This window comes from Hippocampus comes, unplaced genomic scaffold (assembly GCF_001891065.2).
Source record: "Hippocampus comes isolate QL1 unplaced genomic scaffold, H_comes_QL1_v1.1 scaffold71, whole genome shotgun sequence".
Taxonomy (NCBI): Eukaryota; Metazoa; Chordata; class Actinopteri; order Syngnathiformes; family Syngnathidae; genus Hippocampus; species Hippocampus comes.
The window spans coordinates 51,433-65,860 of NW_017805932.1; the positions used below are offsets into that span (position 1 = coordinate 51,433).

Below are 14,428 nucleotides of genomic sequence, written 5' to 3' on the forward strand. Positions count from 1 at the left end.
GGCAGGTCAGTTTTCAGTGAGTTTTTCCAGGGACAAAGCTGCCCGGAAAATTCCTGAAGACCCCCCAAATATGGCAAGAAGATGTTGAGGCCTTAATTGGGACAATTGCATCAGTTACACTCCTGCTTAATTGAGGGTTTCTGAAAAGTTGTGTCAGGAGCCACATGGGCGCTCAATCGGGTCTATCTTCAGTCATTTTAGAAATTTTTCCAGACACAAGCGCGCCAGGAAATTGAAGACATCCAAATATGAAAACAACACACAAGCAAGCACTGTGGCCTTAATTTGGAGTATTTTACCATTTCCATTGATGTTTCATTAAAGGACTTGATCACACTCTGAACCATATTTGATTGGATAGTTCAACCAACATGGGCCAGTAGAACAACTTACACTCAAGGCCTTGGGCAGTTTAGATTGACAGGGCAACACACAAGAGTCTAAAATCAAAATCGAACCTCCGCCTATGTCTACTAGAAGAAGTGTGGCCAAGAGAAAAGCGACCAAGTGAAGAGAATACATGTTGGGAATAAATGAACATAATTTTCCTGCCTGACCCCGTATTGTCGTATATATGGGGGCACTTAGACCGTATAAAAGTACAACAACAAAAAAGCAGTCATAGAACTGCATGTCATAAAATGCGGGATCTCTGACTGTACCTGACACTTGTCTCGCTTCAGATAACCGAACACGAATCTAAGGAGGTGTTCGCTTTTATTCTGAAGGACTGGGTGGCACATGCACCCCTTCACCACCTGCTTCCTGTCGCTCATAACGGAGCAGCAGGCGTCCTGGCAGCCCCCCTTTCTCTCTGCTGACTCAGTTCCTTCGCAGCAGTCCTGCCCATCCCCGAGAACGAGCAGCAGCAGTATCCTCCTCCGCCCAGCACAGCAGAAATGGCCAAAACCGCAATTGGTGAGCCTTTGGATTTCTCTTATCATGACGGCGATGCGCATTGCATGTATGCATGAGGATGTTGGGGATACGGCGACACCCATAGCACCCAAAAGGATGCTGAGGGGAGGTTGAGTGGCAACAGCTCCGCATACGTTGCACATCCATAACCCAAATTTCCGTATTAATGGTTTTTTTTGTTTTTTTTTTAATTGATGATTTAGAATTTGCATGCGACACCTTTTGTCTCCTCCTGACTGATAATCCAGACGAGGCACGAGTCAGTCAGTGACCCATATTTTATTAATTCATCAAACAAATCAAGGTGCTTGATTTTTATATACATTTTTTTGGCCCTTAAATGGGCGTTGCGGCACCGCCACCTGCCCCGTATTGCCTGAGTCACGGCCGCGCAGCATAATGCAGAGCCAGCGACCCCACCCAACATAGCTGGTGTACCCCCCCCCCACACACATATCCTCCCCCCTCAGCTGCCACTCCCCACCCTCCTTATCCTCATCTGAGCTCAGCAGCTTCGCTCCTGCCCTCCTAATTGCAATTGTGCTCTTTTATGTTGCTGTGTCCGTTCTGTTTTGCGAAGGGGGATTTCGCTTGTGCAAGGATGCATGATAGGGTGTCATATTTTGGTTGCCGAGTGGCGAAGATGTTTTCAAATCCATCAGTAAGGTGCGATAACGTGCAAAATCGAATACGGTAGTGATGTGTTTTAGGCCTCGGCATTCATTTTAGGCTTGTGCAATTAGCATTAGCAACACCGTGATGAATTTGAAAAGCGCTTGGTGTCTGGACTGCTCTGGTTAGTGTTCTGCTTGAAGAGGCGCTTGATGGATGGGGGGTGCGCGCAGACAGACAGAGAAGAGGGGGCGCCGGTGTCCCTGACCGTTTATATATTTATTTTCCGCCACCCTCCTTTCTTCCTCTCATCTTGGCTGAGCCTAGAAGGTCGAGAATGGCAAGGGTAGGCCATGTTTCGAGCTCCTCGTCATTGTTTCACTTTAATTTTTCAATACTGTGGGTTGACTATAAAGCGGCAGTGCGCCTCTGTGGTTTAAAAAGCCACGCACCCTTTTCAACATCCCGACAGGTTGTTGACTTGAAAGTGACTTGTCTATTCCCCTACGAAACACACGACGTTTGACATCCTAACATTCTGGAGAATCGGAAGGGGTGCGATCTTATCACAAACAATATGCACGCTCCCTTCAACATCCCAACAGAATGTAGATTAAAAAGTGGTGCGTTCATGTCCCTGATAAATTCCGACAGAGTCCAGATCACCAAATTGTGCGTTCCTCCCAGTGATCAACCCCCATTCAACATCATGACAGATTTTCCACGAAATCCTTCCAGATTCCAGTCTACGAAGTGGTGCGTAAATGCCCATAATAAAACATTCACCGCTTCAATAGCTTGACAGATTGTGGACTACGATTTGGTGCATCCATCTCCCTTTGACATCCTGACAGAATTTAGACTTAAGAAAGTGCGGCACACTCCCCCCCAGCAGCCCAACAGATCGCAGCGCATCCATCTCGCCAATGGGCCGCGCACCCCTCCCAGCGCTCCCACAGCCTAATCGGCCACGCACCAGAGCATTACTTAGAAAGGCGAGTTCATCTCACTAATAAACCGCGCACCCGCTACAACATTTGACAGAATGTAGACAAGAAAGAGATCCATCCGTCTACCTAAATAAGCCGCTCTTGGAAAATGTCTAAAATGCCTCGTATGCTCTGTTATGACCTCAAATTATCTTGTTTTTTTTTTTTAGTGCGAGGATAAGAAAGTGGAGCTTTTTCTCTATCTGTGTGATAATGTGTTCTCACTTCTGTGAGACAAAGCAAAATGTCTGTGGTTGTGGGGGCACCAGTTACATAATGCCCATAATAAAACATTCACCGCTTCAATAGCTTGACAGATTGTGGACTACGATTTGGTGCATCCATCTCCCTTTGACATCCTGACAGAATTTAGACTTAAGAAAGTGCGGCACACTCCCCCCCAGCAGCCCAACAGATCGCAGCGCATCCATCTCGCCAATGGGCCGCGCACCCCTCCCAGCGCTCCCACAGCCTAATCGGCCACGCACCAGAGCATTACTTAGAAAGGCGAGTTCATCTCACTAATAAACCGCGCACCCGCTACAACATTTGACAGAATGTAGACAAGAAAGAGATCCATCCGTCTACCTAAATAAGCCGCTCTTGGAAAATGTCTAAAATGCCTCGTATGCTCTGTTATGACCTCAAATTATCTTGTTTTTTTTTTTTAGTGCGAGGATAAGAAAGTGGAGCTTTTTCTCTATCTGTGTGATAATGTGTTCTCACTTCTGTGAGACAAAGCAAAATGTCTGTGGTTGTGGGGGCACCAGTTACATGAGGCGGATGATAATTGCTGCTTCGCCCTAAAGAGAATTAGGCCGATACTTCCTCGAGCAGCCACTGGGTTTTATTTTGAATCGTCTCCATCATTACGACACACTCGAGACTCTAAAGCGCTGTGTTCCATATTCCTCAAAAGCGCCTGTTTCCTGTCCACTGTCCAATTAGGTGTGGTCATGAAGCTCCAGATCGCCCCCGACACCCCCTCCCGGTTCGCTTCTGGTCCCCCACTTTTTTTTTTTTTTTGTCGCAGCCGAGCATTTGTCAGCGAGGTGCTTGCGCTAATCAATGGCGCACACGCCCATGACCGGCTGGGATGACAATTGCTCTTGAAAAGCAGCCTGAGAGGAATTGATGAGGTCATTTGATGAGGAGAGGGAGGGCGACTTACGTTCTTGCCAGTTCGCCACCATGAAGTACATTCGATTGACAAGAAACCGGATACGTATTCATCACGGGGAGGCACGTGAAAAAAATTTCAGTGAGTCAAAGGTCCATTTATCGCGGTTGTTCAAAACGTCCTTTTCATTCAAATTCAACAAATGTACAAAGTGAAGCGTAACCAATTAATTTGCTGTCGAGTTAGCAATATTTACACGGTGACCATTTAACTTCCTGAACTGTGTTCTTATTCTGAAAGTCAGACAGAGCGCAACACTTGCGGTGACTTTGAAATCGCTACGCAAAACTCTCACTCATAAACATCACGTCAAAACGCTCGCACGGGAATGCGCAGTTCACTCATTAGTTAATTGCTTAGCGGGCGCAGAGCAAATGTGACTTTGTGCTGATGTACGACTCGAAGCTCTCAATGGGGAAAGGCAAGGACGGGAATACATCCATCGACCAATCAGGACTTCCCCCTTGGCGATATTGACGAGCTGTTGGGTTCAGGTGATGGATTGAAACCGGAAGTGTGGAGCAGCTAATAACAATTTTTGTTCTCTGGTGGCGAGTGTCTGGGCCCCTCTGAGGGATTAAAAAGCCCCAGTGGGACTCCCATCAAAACCCTCGAGGTCTCCTCTTGGATCGAGATCAAGCGAAAGCACTTTCCAGCAGCAATTTGCAGACCTTGCCATTTCTTCCCAATTTTGCAGCCTTGTCAATGTGTCGTGAAGCAATGCGCACGTCCGCAACGGAGGTGCCGGCGCTCGCTGAGGCAGATCATTTGAGATCAGTGCTTCCGGAGCTAACTGACAGCTTCCAGGATTGGAGCCACGAGGGTTTCGCGTTTAATGGCAAAGCATCAAATTTGGGCACCAGACTCCACTTGCAAACGTTCAATCTTGTGTCGTTGTCCATTTGTCTCGGATCATCACGTATATTTTTGTGTCCTTCGGGTCATTTACATTGGTTCAGGTACACGGAAAAGGTCAAAATACCACAAAAATGGCACCATCAACCCTAAGAGCAGATCTGTGCATTTTCAACAGTGCTGTGTTTGCCCCCTTTCTGATGACTGTGTTGTTTGCATATTTATCACACACAAAGAGTTCGGCCCATTGAGCCAATTCACACAGAGACAACCCAAAGCAATACAAAATCCAGTTTTGAAATGCTCATTTAATTTATCAGGGCACAAAAAAAAAATCCCAAACTATCTGTTCTTATGTGAAAAAGTAATCACTCCCCTTGTTAAATCACAAAGTAATCGTGCCTAACGACAGTTTTGGGAAACCCAAATTAAATTTCACAGGCAACACCCAAGCACAACATTTGTTGAATCAAGAAATCACATAAATGGAAGCTGTCAGACAAAGTGAAGCTGCTTTGCTACCTCAGGACCAGGACAACTTTCTATGATTGATAGGTCAATGAGTTTTGCTGTCCACCAGAAAATCCTCAAGGAGGAGGTCCAACAATCAGTTCGCGGCCTCAAACTCACATCATCTTGGATATTTCTACGTGTGATATTAATCTTGGTTTGATGAACTGAAACCTTTGTGTGTGATAAATATGCAAAGAACACAGAAATCACTTTGTTCACAGCACTGGATGACTTCGTGTCTCCTGTCAAAGTGATTTTTTTGAGTGAATTCCCTTGGAGGAAGCAGTTCAGGTATCATATTCACTTTTTCCATACTTTCTGTACAGCAGGGATGGACAACCTACAGCCGCGTGAGCGCATTTAATCCGACCCGCCATGTAACTGTCAAAACAAAGGAAATCTTATTAAAACACAGCAAAAACCTTCAATCCACAAATTCTATCATATCATAACAAATGTTGCTTTTGTCTGAGTTTTTCCACACGCGTTCATACGGTTTTCAAAAGACAACCCCATACGGGCCATCATGGGAAAAAGGCTACTTGGCGGTGATTTACACACTTATTGGCCACTTCATTAGGTACCCCCGTATCCTGTCAGGATTACATTCTGGTCCGGTGAACTCCCAAGGAGGAAGATACAGTTACAACTATGGACGTGACCTAAATTTTTACCCCCCCCCCCCACACACACACACACAAATTTACTGCCCTACTTTTCAACAACCTATGTCAACAGTTTCTCAGCGTATAATGAAACATCATATTAAAATTGAATAGATGATCATATTAGAAGAAATAATTTTATAAAATCATTTTAGACTCCAGGCGGCCCGGTAGTCAGTGTTTAGCGCGTCAACCTCACAGTGCAGAGGTACCGGGTTCAATTCCCCCTCCCTGTGTGGAGTTTGCGTGTACTCCCCGGGCCTGCGTGGGTTTTCTCCGGGTCCTCCGGTTTCCTCCCACATTCCAAAAACATGCACGGCAGGCTGGTTGAACACTTTAAATTGTCCCTAGGTGTGAGTGTGAGCACGGATGGTCGTTTGTCTCTGTGTGCCCTGCGATTGGCTGGCAACCGGTTCAGGGTGTCCCCCCCCTACTACCCGAAGACAGCTGGGATAGGCTCCAGCACCCCCCCCCCCCCGCGACCCTTGTGATGAGAAGTGGATCGGAAAATAGATGGATGGACTTTAGATTCTTTTTCGAGGCCTCATGTAAATATTTTGGAACATTCTTGATTCGACAGTGCAGCAAAGCTCTCATGTGTGCCTAATGAAGTGTCTCAGGTGATCAAATAAGGGCTCTATGGAGAGCGTATAAGCTTCATAATTATGCATAAGCCGGTTCATAGTGTTACTATTTGCAGAGCAGCTGAGAGGCAAAATAATCATAAAAGGGTATGGGCCCATTAATAAATGCAAATGAAATCAAACAGTCCTCTGTGGAAGACGCCGGCAGCATCAAAACAACAGCAAGAAAGACAAAGCGCGCTTGGATAAGGGATGTATGGCCACCGAAGCGGTTTTTATTTTATGTTATTGATGTGTGATGACGTGACAACATGAAAGTGCTCATTGGGGGCCGGGGGGGGGGTGTTCATTAAATTCCATCCGTTCATCCTGTTTTTGCCTCGGCAGCTTACAAGGAGAAGATGAAGGAGATTTCCGTCTTCTCGCTCATCTGCTCCTGTCTCTACCCTGACAGCCGCAAAAAGACCCTGGGAGACTTTGAAGGTAACATGGAAGCTTACTTGTGCGTCACTCACGACCAAGATCAGGAGATGTTCACCCAAACGTGCAGGATAACGAAAACGACGATTCAAGCAAACATTTCATAAACGGAATAACGTAAAAATAAACAGGCTTTAAAAAACAGAATACTCACTGAAACTACATATTAGTTTTATAAAACTACAATGGATAATTATTGAAAATCTGTTTTCTGCTATACTGTATACACAATTCTCAATGTAAAAGTTGTGTAGCAGGGTGAGAATAGTTTTTGATTTTCTACTGTAGTTAGTTTTTAGGAATGTTTTTAAATTCAGTCAGTCTCAATTAGTTTTTTTAAGGATTCATTTAGGGTTTTTTTTTTAATTTTGCCACAGATGGATTATTTCTTGAGTGTAAGATAACAAAAAAAAAACCAGGTCATAAAGTATTGTCTAATAAAATATACGACAATCGCCCAACAACTGTTTGACCTTCCGTCTTCATACATTTTAAATGAACCCCCGAAAACTCATGTAGTAGATTAACTGGCAAAGATGAAAACACAGCACATATCCCCGATAATTATAGTTAGTTTTATAAACGTAAGCTGTAGTTTCGGTTAGTTTTCATGAAATTAAAAGTGAACACCTACTGAAGCGAGCCTTGTCGTTTGCCAGAGTTGGACATCAAGCCGATCAACAAGCGCGCGTCGGGCCAGGCCTTCGAGATCCTCCTGAAGCCGACGTCGCCCGTGTCGGACACTGCCCACTGCGTCACCTCGCCCCCCAAGAGGGACATCTCCCTGGACGACATCCAGAAGAAGCTGGAGGCCGCCGAAGATCGCAGGAGAGTAAGCGCCTTCTCGTCATACTTTTTGTTTTGCCTGCCAGCAAACCGATAGCTACAATTAAAAAAAAAAAAAAAAAGACCACAACACTAAGTGAGACCGAGACATGAGGCCCGCGCATAAAGGCGAGTTGACTCACCCGAGACCTCAGAGGCTCAGATTTGGTTTTGTGGGTTTGACTGCTAGTTTCGTGATGCGATTTGTGTCGGGCGTCAGTCTCAGGAAGCGCAGGTGCTCCGGGCGCTGGCGGAGAAGCGCGAACACGAGCGCGACGTGTTGCTGAAGGCCATGGAGGAGAACAGCAACTTCAGCCGCATGGCCGAGGAGAAGCTCCATCTGAAGATGGAGCAAATCCAGGAGAACCGCCAGGCCTACCTCGACGCGCTCATGGAGCGCCTGCACCAGAGGGTGAGCGCTCCAAATTCTTCCAAATGTCAAAAGCCGCCAGTTGAGCGTCTTTGGCCAGCGGTCTGAGAAATGAAACACTGCCCTCTACTGTCAACTTTAGCGAAATACAAAGTGCCGGCGCACCTTAGCCTCTTTGTGACAGTGTGTTGCAAACTCGCTGATATTCAACTTACATTAAAGATCACAACAGTAGAAGAAGAATGTTTCGATTTCAATTTATTATTAGAACTTATTTTTCACAGCTATGTGCCTGTGCGTATATATTACGTGTCGGGCACGTCGTTTGAGTGAATATTCGTTACTCCTGGAGAACCGTGTCTATTTTCTTGCAGCCCGTCAATAGCGTTTTACATTCCATGTTCACATTAAGAATGTTTTGTAGTTTGTATTTAAATACGCCATATGTGAAGATCTTTTTGTTCTATGAACGCTAACTGGATTGTCAATATACAGAAAGGCAGACCTTCGTCTTCAAGTCAAACCCAAAGTCACAATTACGTTCCGATTAATCGCCCGAGCCCGCGCAGTTCTTTGCCCTTTCTCTGACAATACCTATCAGTACTAAAATACAATTAGATCATTTGAGCAGTGTATTTTGTGTTCAATTACAATACGTTTGACCATAATTTTCCACACTAATGGCACTTTTCCTCAAGTTTCATTTTATTACAGTAACCCAATCAATCTAAAATGAAAAAACCCTCTGAAAATAAGTCAAGTTTTACCACATTTTCATCATGCGACAAAAGCTAACTCAATTTGACTTTATGACAGCTCCCAAAATGTTTTGTGGGCCCAATTGGACCCTGGGTCGGCTGAATTCTCTTTGACGCAGGGAAAGGGAGGACTGGGAAACCAAATCACTTCGGGTTGGACTAACATGACTTGCCTTTCCCCCCCAGGAGAGGCACGCTCAGGAGGTGCGCAGGAACAAGGAATTGAGAGAAGAGGTGACAGCGTGAGGAGCTCCCTACTCACCTCCAACCGCCCCCCCCCCCAGGTCTTTAGTGTCCACTCAACAAACTTCCGCCCTCCTCCCCTGGGTCCTAGTCCCCACCTACTATAAAAAAAAAAAAACAAACAAACAAAAAAAAACGCCACCAGTTCCTTCCTCTTTTCCATACAACCACAGAGCATTCCAAGACCGAGGCGCACACGCGGGAGGGTTTTGGTGGAAGTCTCATTAATAATCACAAAAAAAAAAAAAAAAAACGTAAATCAGCCACTCTTCTCAACAACAACAAAAATGGAATCTGATTGCCAGAAAGCAACAGCGGTGGTGTAAATACTTTTTTTCCTTATATCCAGTACAAAAAGTATCGATTGTAGTCTGCCATTTTTTTGTTGTCATTACGTTTATTTTTGTTGTTGCTTTGTGGCTTCGATGTTTTGGTGGTGCGTTTGCAAGCTCCCCCTTTCCGTCCCGCTAGTTAGCATTTATTGCTAAGCTAACGCATAGCATCCCTAATCTCTTTCTTGGTCAGTCACACGCGTTTAGCATAGCACACAGCTAATTAGCATTTAGCTACGCTGCAGAAGACAACAAACTGGAATCCTGCCATCTCATCTTCTATCCCACTTTAAGGAGCAAATCACGCCTGAGGACGAACCCCGTTAGTTGGTCCCATTTCACGTGATTTGTTGACCGTGTGTGTGTGTGTGCGTGCGTGTGTGCGTGCGCGTGTCTGCATTAATGTACATCTTTGTCAATCAAGCTGTGGTTAATAAAGATTTGGGGTTCACTGAAGAACATGGCCTAACTGTGATGATGTGGGATGCTTTGGATCATGAGCTGTTTTTTTTTAATGATCTTTTAATTTATTGCGTACCACGTCTAGCCACATGGTGGTGACAAAGCTCAGGTTTTCAAAATAACCCCGTCAGACAAGTGGTAATAGTGTAACTATAACAATCAGAATTGATTGTTCATTTAACATTTTAAACCACCACGGAGCTACAGCTAGACCACAACTGAGAATGTGTCATAATATAATTATGCTTACGTTCGCCGAAGTTTTTGTTTAAAAGTGTTTTCCCTAATCTAGTTTGGTTCCCACTTGATTACACTGAGCAAATTGGTAAACAGAACTCCCAACTCGTTTATGACGTAGGTGTACCTAATGACTTGGCCGGTCCCATCTCTGGAAGCCGTTCCCACACGGCGCTCGGGGCGTGGGGGGTGCTTGGTGGGCTGCCAGGATATCCCCTCCTTGTTAATGGCTTCCTGTGTGTCAAACACACACGACAATGACAACAACACACACACACCACACACACACACACACACAAACTATTACACTCAACACGGAGACATTGATTCATCAGGGCCTGTTTATTAAAAGGAAGTGGTGCCAGTGCGCCTCCAGGGGGTGTGCCACAAACCGAGACTTTGACGTTATCGGTTATAGCAGTTCGTTTTTTTGCTTTTTTTAAGGTACATGGGGAGACTGGGGGTACGCCAAGATCTGTTGGGATATTGAACCGGGTGTGTGGCGTGAAAAGTTTTCAGAGATCCAGATGAGCCCACAGGTAATTCATCAGAGCTTTTTTATTTAGGGTGGTTGTCATGAGCAATAAGAAAAACTTCAAAAGCGGTGGTGCGAACACACCTATGAGTGCTCTCCAGAGGATGGGCAAGATTAAAAATGTTATAGTGGTCTTGTACAATGATTTTGTTTTGCTATTTGAGAGGTGAAATGGGTGCACCACCTCTGCTGGAATGCTGAAGGAGGTGTGCATGGTGAAAAGTTTGTGACGGGGGGGTGCACAGCTTAAAAAATAGCTCTAAAACACACAAGTCATACAATATGCGTTGGAGGAGTTAGTATATTGACAGGCCCTGGACTTGATAAGAACAGATCTGAATGTAGTGTCGGAAGGCAAGGGGGTGCGCTCCGCTTCTGTTGCTTGTGTCAAACAAAATCAAACAAAACACCTGGTTTGGCTTATTCCACGCCATAAACCGCTCTCTAAAGAAGCGGGGCCCACCCCCGCCCCTCACCAACACTGGGCTGTTTCAGGTTCAAACAAAGGGCTTGTGTGCAAGGGGGTGCATGGGTGGCTGTGAGTTGTTTACGCCTTGTTTTCTTGCATGGGAAGTTGACAGACGACTGCTTGACCATATGGAAAAGTTGTTCCCGACTGCCAAACGACTGAGGGAAAAATTTTAGGTGGGAAGGCACAGAGATTAATCAATAGAGTAAATCCCTCTTGTTGCACACCTCTCCCTGTGCACCCCTTCTACGTGACACGAGAATGTCTTTGGCATTGAGAAACAACATAGCGAGACCACTATCCACGAGAAGGTCTTTGGCATTGAGAAACAACATAGCGAGACCACTAGACGGGTGCAAATGAGGGGAAAGATGGTGGCTAGAGTGAACGGATGATAGTTAGAGAGGGTGGGTGACGGCTAGACGGGTTGAGTAAACGGATGGATGTTACAGACTTGAGGAGACAGGTGAAGACCAGAAGGGATGCGGGGAGGAAAGAAAGTCCATGACAAATAAAGGTTACTGATAATGAGTTGCAAAACATATGGAGGCAAGAGGGAATGGGGGACAGATAGGCTGGAACTGGAAGAGGATGGCAAAAATGAGATGGAGGACGAATTAAAGGGACAGGGGTGGCTAGATGGGGTTGGAGACAGGGGGCAAGGGTGGTGGGGACAGGTGTGGATTGGGACAGAATTGGTAGACGGGGAATAGAAAACAATTGAGAGATAAATCTTGGACGAGTCCAGCTCATTGAGAGTCTTTTTGGGGCAGTCAAAAAGCTCCAATCTCCATCCCCCAAGGTCTGTAAGGTTTGCCCACGGGGGGAACCGTCGGGGTCGGCGGGCTGAGGGCGGCAGCCGTAGTGGGGGAAATGAGTGGGAATGCTCCGAAGGGGAACGGGAACGCCGAGAGGAGATGCTTGGTTGTTGATGAGGACAACAAAGCGGGGTGCAAGACGGTCCCGGCGGGGGTCCTTCGCACGCTGGGTGGCAACTGTTCTGAGTGAGGGGTCGCGGTCCCGCTTCGCCTGCCGGGGGGATGAGTCTCAGCGGACGGCGATGACGAAGCAGAAGAGGACGGCGAGCGGGGGCTGCTACTTCCGCAGCGGGGCAACCCGGCCACGAGCAGCGGGTGGGACATGTGGGCGGCCGGCGAGGCGAAGGCGGAACCCCACGCCGCCAGGTGGCCCAGTCCTGAGTGGGCCTCGCGCTGGCTGGCATAGTTGTTCAGGTGTGACACCAGCCGGATCCTCAGGGGGTCGGCGTTGTCCAGACCTTCCATGACGCTGAGGTAGCGCGCCGTCTCCGCCAGGCACTCCCGGAAACCCAGACCACGGTAATCCATTGCTAGGGCGTGGGCATCGAAAAAGCCTGAAGGGGGGTAGGCGCTTCAATTAATCTCCACATGCAACCCATGTCCCGCCTCCATGGGTGGAGGCATAAAAAAACTAAAGCCCCCATTCAAAACAAGTTTACTCAGAAAACAATGCAACAAGCCTGTCTGACCCATTTCGGTGGGTCATGTCGCCCTTTGACATATTGCATGTTAAAGGGTAACGGGAACCTCCACATCGCAACCATTTTACCCAGAAATTGAAACCCTTTTGGTGGGTGTCTACCACTCAAGAAGGAACTATTTTGGTGGGAAAAGTAGCCACTTAAGCCAATGTGCCTAAACGGCATAAGGCCATTAAGGTGGGTTGGGTAGCACCACGGCTTGCACCTACGGGTAAAGGGAGCACTTCGATTCCGCATTCAAGCAAATTGTACCCCATAAAACACAACTGTGGTCCCTCCACATGTGCCGCCTAGACGGTGTGGGTAACTTCAATTACACTTCACAGTCAAACGAGACCGTCCATCCAAACCTCAAAACCATTTTGGCGAGGAACTACAACTCTGCTAATTTGTCAGAGCCCTTAATTGATGGTCAGGATTTTTAAAAATATATATTTAAAACACAAACAAAAGGTGTACCTTTGCCACCGGCGGCATGGAGCATCTTCAGGTGGTCGACGGTCATCTGTAAAATTTCTGCTTTCTCCAACTTGGCCGAACCCTGAAGTGCGCACGGCATGTGCAGGAAACAGCGTAAATAAATCCATTCGGAATCGACTAAATAGAATGAAAGGTTTCCAAACAAGACACACACACCTGCTTCTCGAAGGCGCTCGGCACTAGCCGCCGCAGTTCACTCAGGCTGTTGTTGATTCTGTCTCGCCGACGTTTCTCGATGATCTAATAACGAGGGACAAATCCGCCATTTCAATGGCCCGTCCACTTTTTGCTTTGCTTATTTTAAAACGGCAAATTGGACTCACCCCTCGCCGCCTCTTCCTCGCCTGCACCTGAATGGAAGCGCTTGGTGATGTCGAGCTCAGAGGAGAGCGAATATTCCTGAATAATAATCACAAAAACAAAGACTTTTTTTTCAAGGTGACTCGACAAGCATTCCTGAAAAACACCCGCCGAATAAAGATGTTAAAAAGATAGTTTTTCAAGTTGACGCAACAAGTGCTCCCCTATTCTGAATTGTCGGCGTCGTATTTAAAGTCAGTTTCGAACTTTTTTTTCCATCTTAGTCGTATTAAAACACTTTTTATTCGCCGGCTTTTGACTCCGCGTTCGGCTCGGCATTATTTAAGTGTTTAATGGTGCTAGCGCCATTTTTTGTAACCGTTTACAGCATTTTATAAGAAGCAATGGTACTTTAAACTGTATAAATAAAGTGGAGTTGAATAATAACCAGAACAATCAAGACGTGATGAAGTTAATTTTACAAGTTGACCATGATTAACTATTACCGAATAAAAAGCACAAAATAAAGATGTCAGAGTTATTTAACCAGAAAAAAACAAGCCATTGTGAAAATGATTTCCTGAATAACGACCACAAAAATAAATACGTCGTCAAGTTAGTTTTTAAATTGGGTCAACGGGTAATCCCTTTTGAAAATTTACGTTACAGTTCTAAAGTAATTTCTCAAAGTGAGTCCAGTCAGTGTGTGGCGACGATGCAACAGAAACCAACGTACCCGCTCTCATCCGCGCTGTCCTTCTCCACCTCGATGGCTTCGTCCAGCTCGCTGTCTGACGAGCTGAAGTCGTGGCTCCTCTTCATCGCGTCCGCGCTGCTCGTCGTCGTCGCGATAAGGAGCGCAATCACAATTGTCGTAATCCTCCGCCAGCGTGTGAGTGCGAGTTGCGTGTGGCTGCCTCGGCGTTCTCACGGTGTCATTTGAAGGTACTGGAGGGGAGGGGACGGCGCAGGAGGGCGGGACCGCCCCGGAAGCAGCCAATCGGAGAGCGAGCTAGCGTTTTGATTGACGGGCGGGCTGGACACGCGTTTCGGCCAGTCTGAGAGTAGAGACGATCGCGGGAAATAAAGCGTTCTCACACTT

At 46.4% G+C, this 14,428-nt stretch overlaps 2 protein-coding genes across 2 annotated transcripts; one reads left to right on the forward strand and one right to left on the reverse strand.

Annotated features, from left to right (window-relative positions):
- The first annotated feature begins 744 nt into the window (after positions 1-744).
- Positions 745-9,780, forward strand: stmn2b (stathmin 2b). Its single transcript, XM_019890308.1, has 5 exons — positions 745-918; positions 6,704-6,799; positions 7,456-7,628; positions 7,842-8,033; positions 8,936-9,780. The coding sequence occupies exons 1-5, from the start codon at positions 900-902 to the stop codon at positions 8,993-8,995; spliced, it is 540 nt and encodes a 179-aa protein (XP_019745867.1). The 5' UTR covers positions 745-899; the 3' UTR covers positions 8,996-9,780.
- Positions 9,781-11,794: 2,014 nt separating this feature from the next.
- Positions 11,795-14,428, reverse strand: hey1 (hes-related family bHLH transcription factor with YRPW motif 1). Its single transcript, XM_019890307.1, has 5 exons — positions 14,063-14,428; positions 13,350-13,425; positions 13,183-13,266; positions 13,006-13,087; positions 11,795-12,399 (listed from the first exon to the last, which is right to left on the reverse strand). The coding sequence occupies exons 1-5, from the start codon at positions 14,146-14,148 to the stop codon at positions 11,801-11,803; spliced, it is 927 nt and encodes a 308-aa protein (XP_019745866.1). The 5' UTR covers positions 14,149-14,428; the 3' UTR covers positions 11,795-11,800.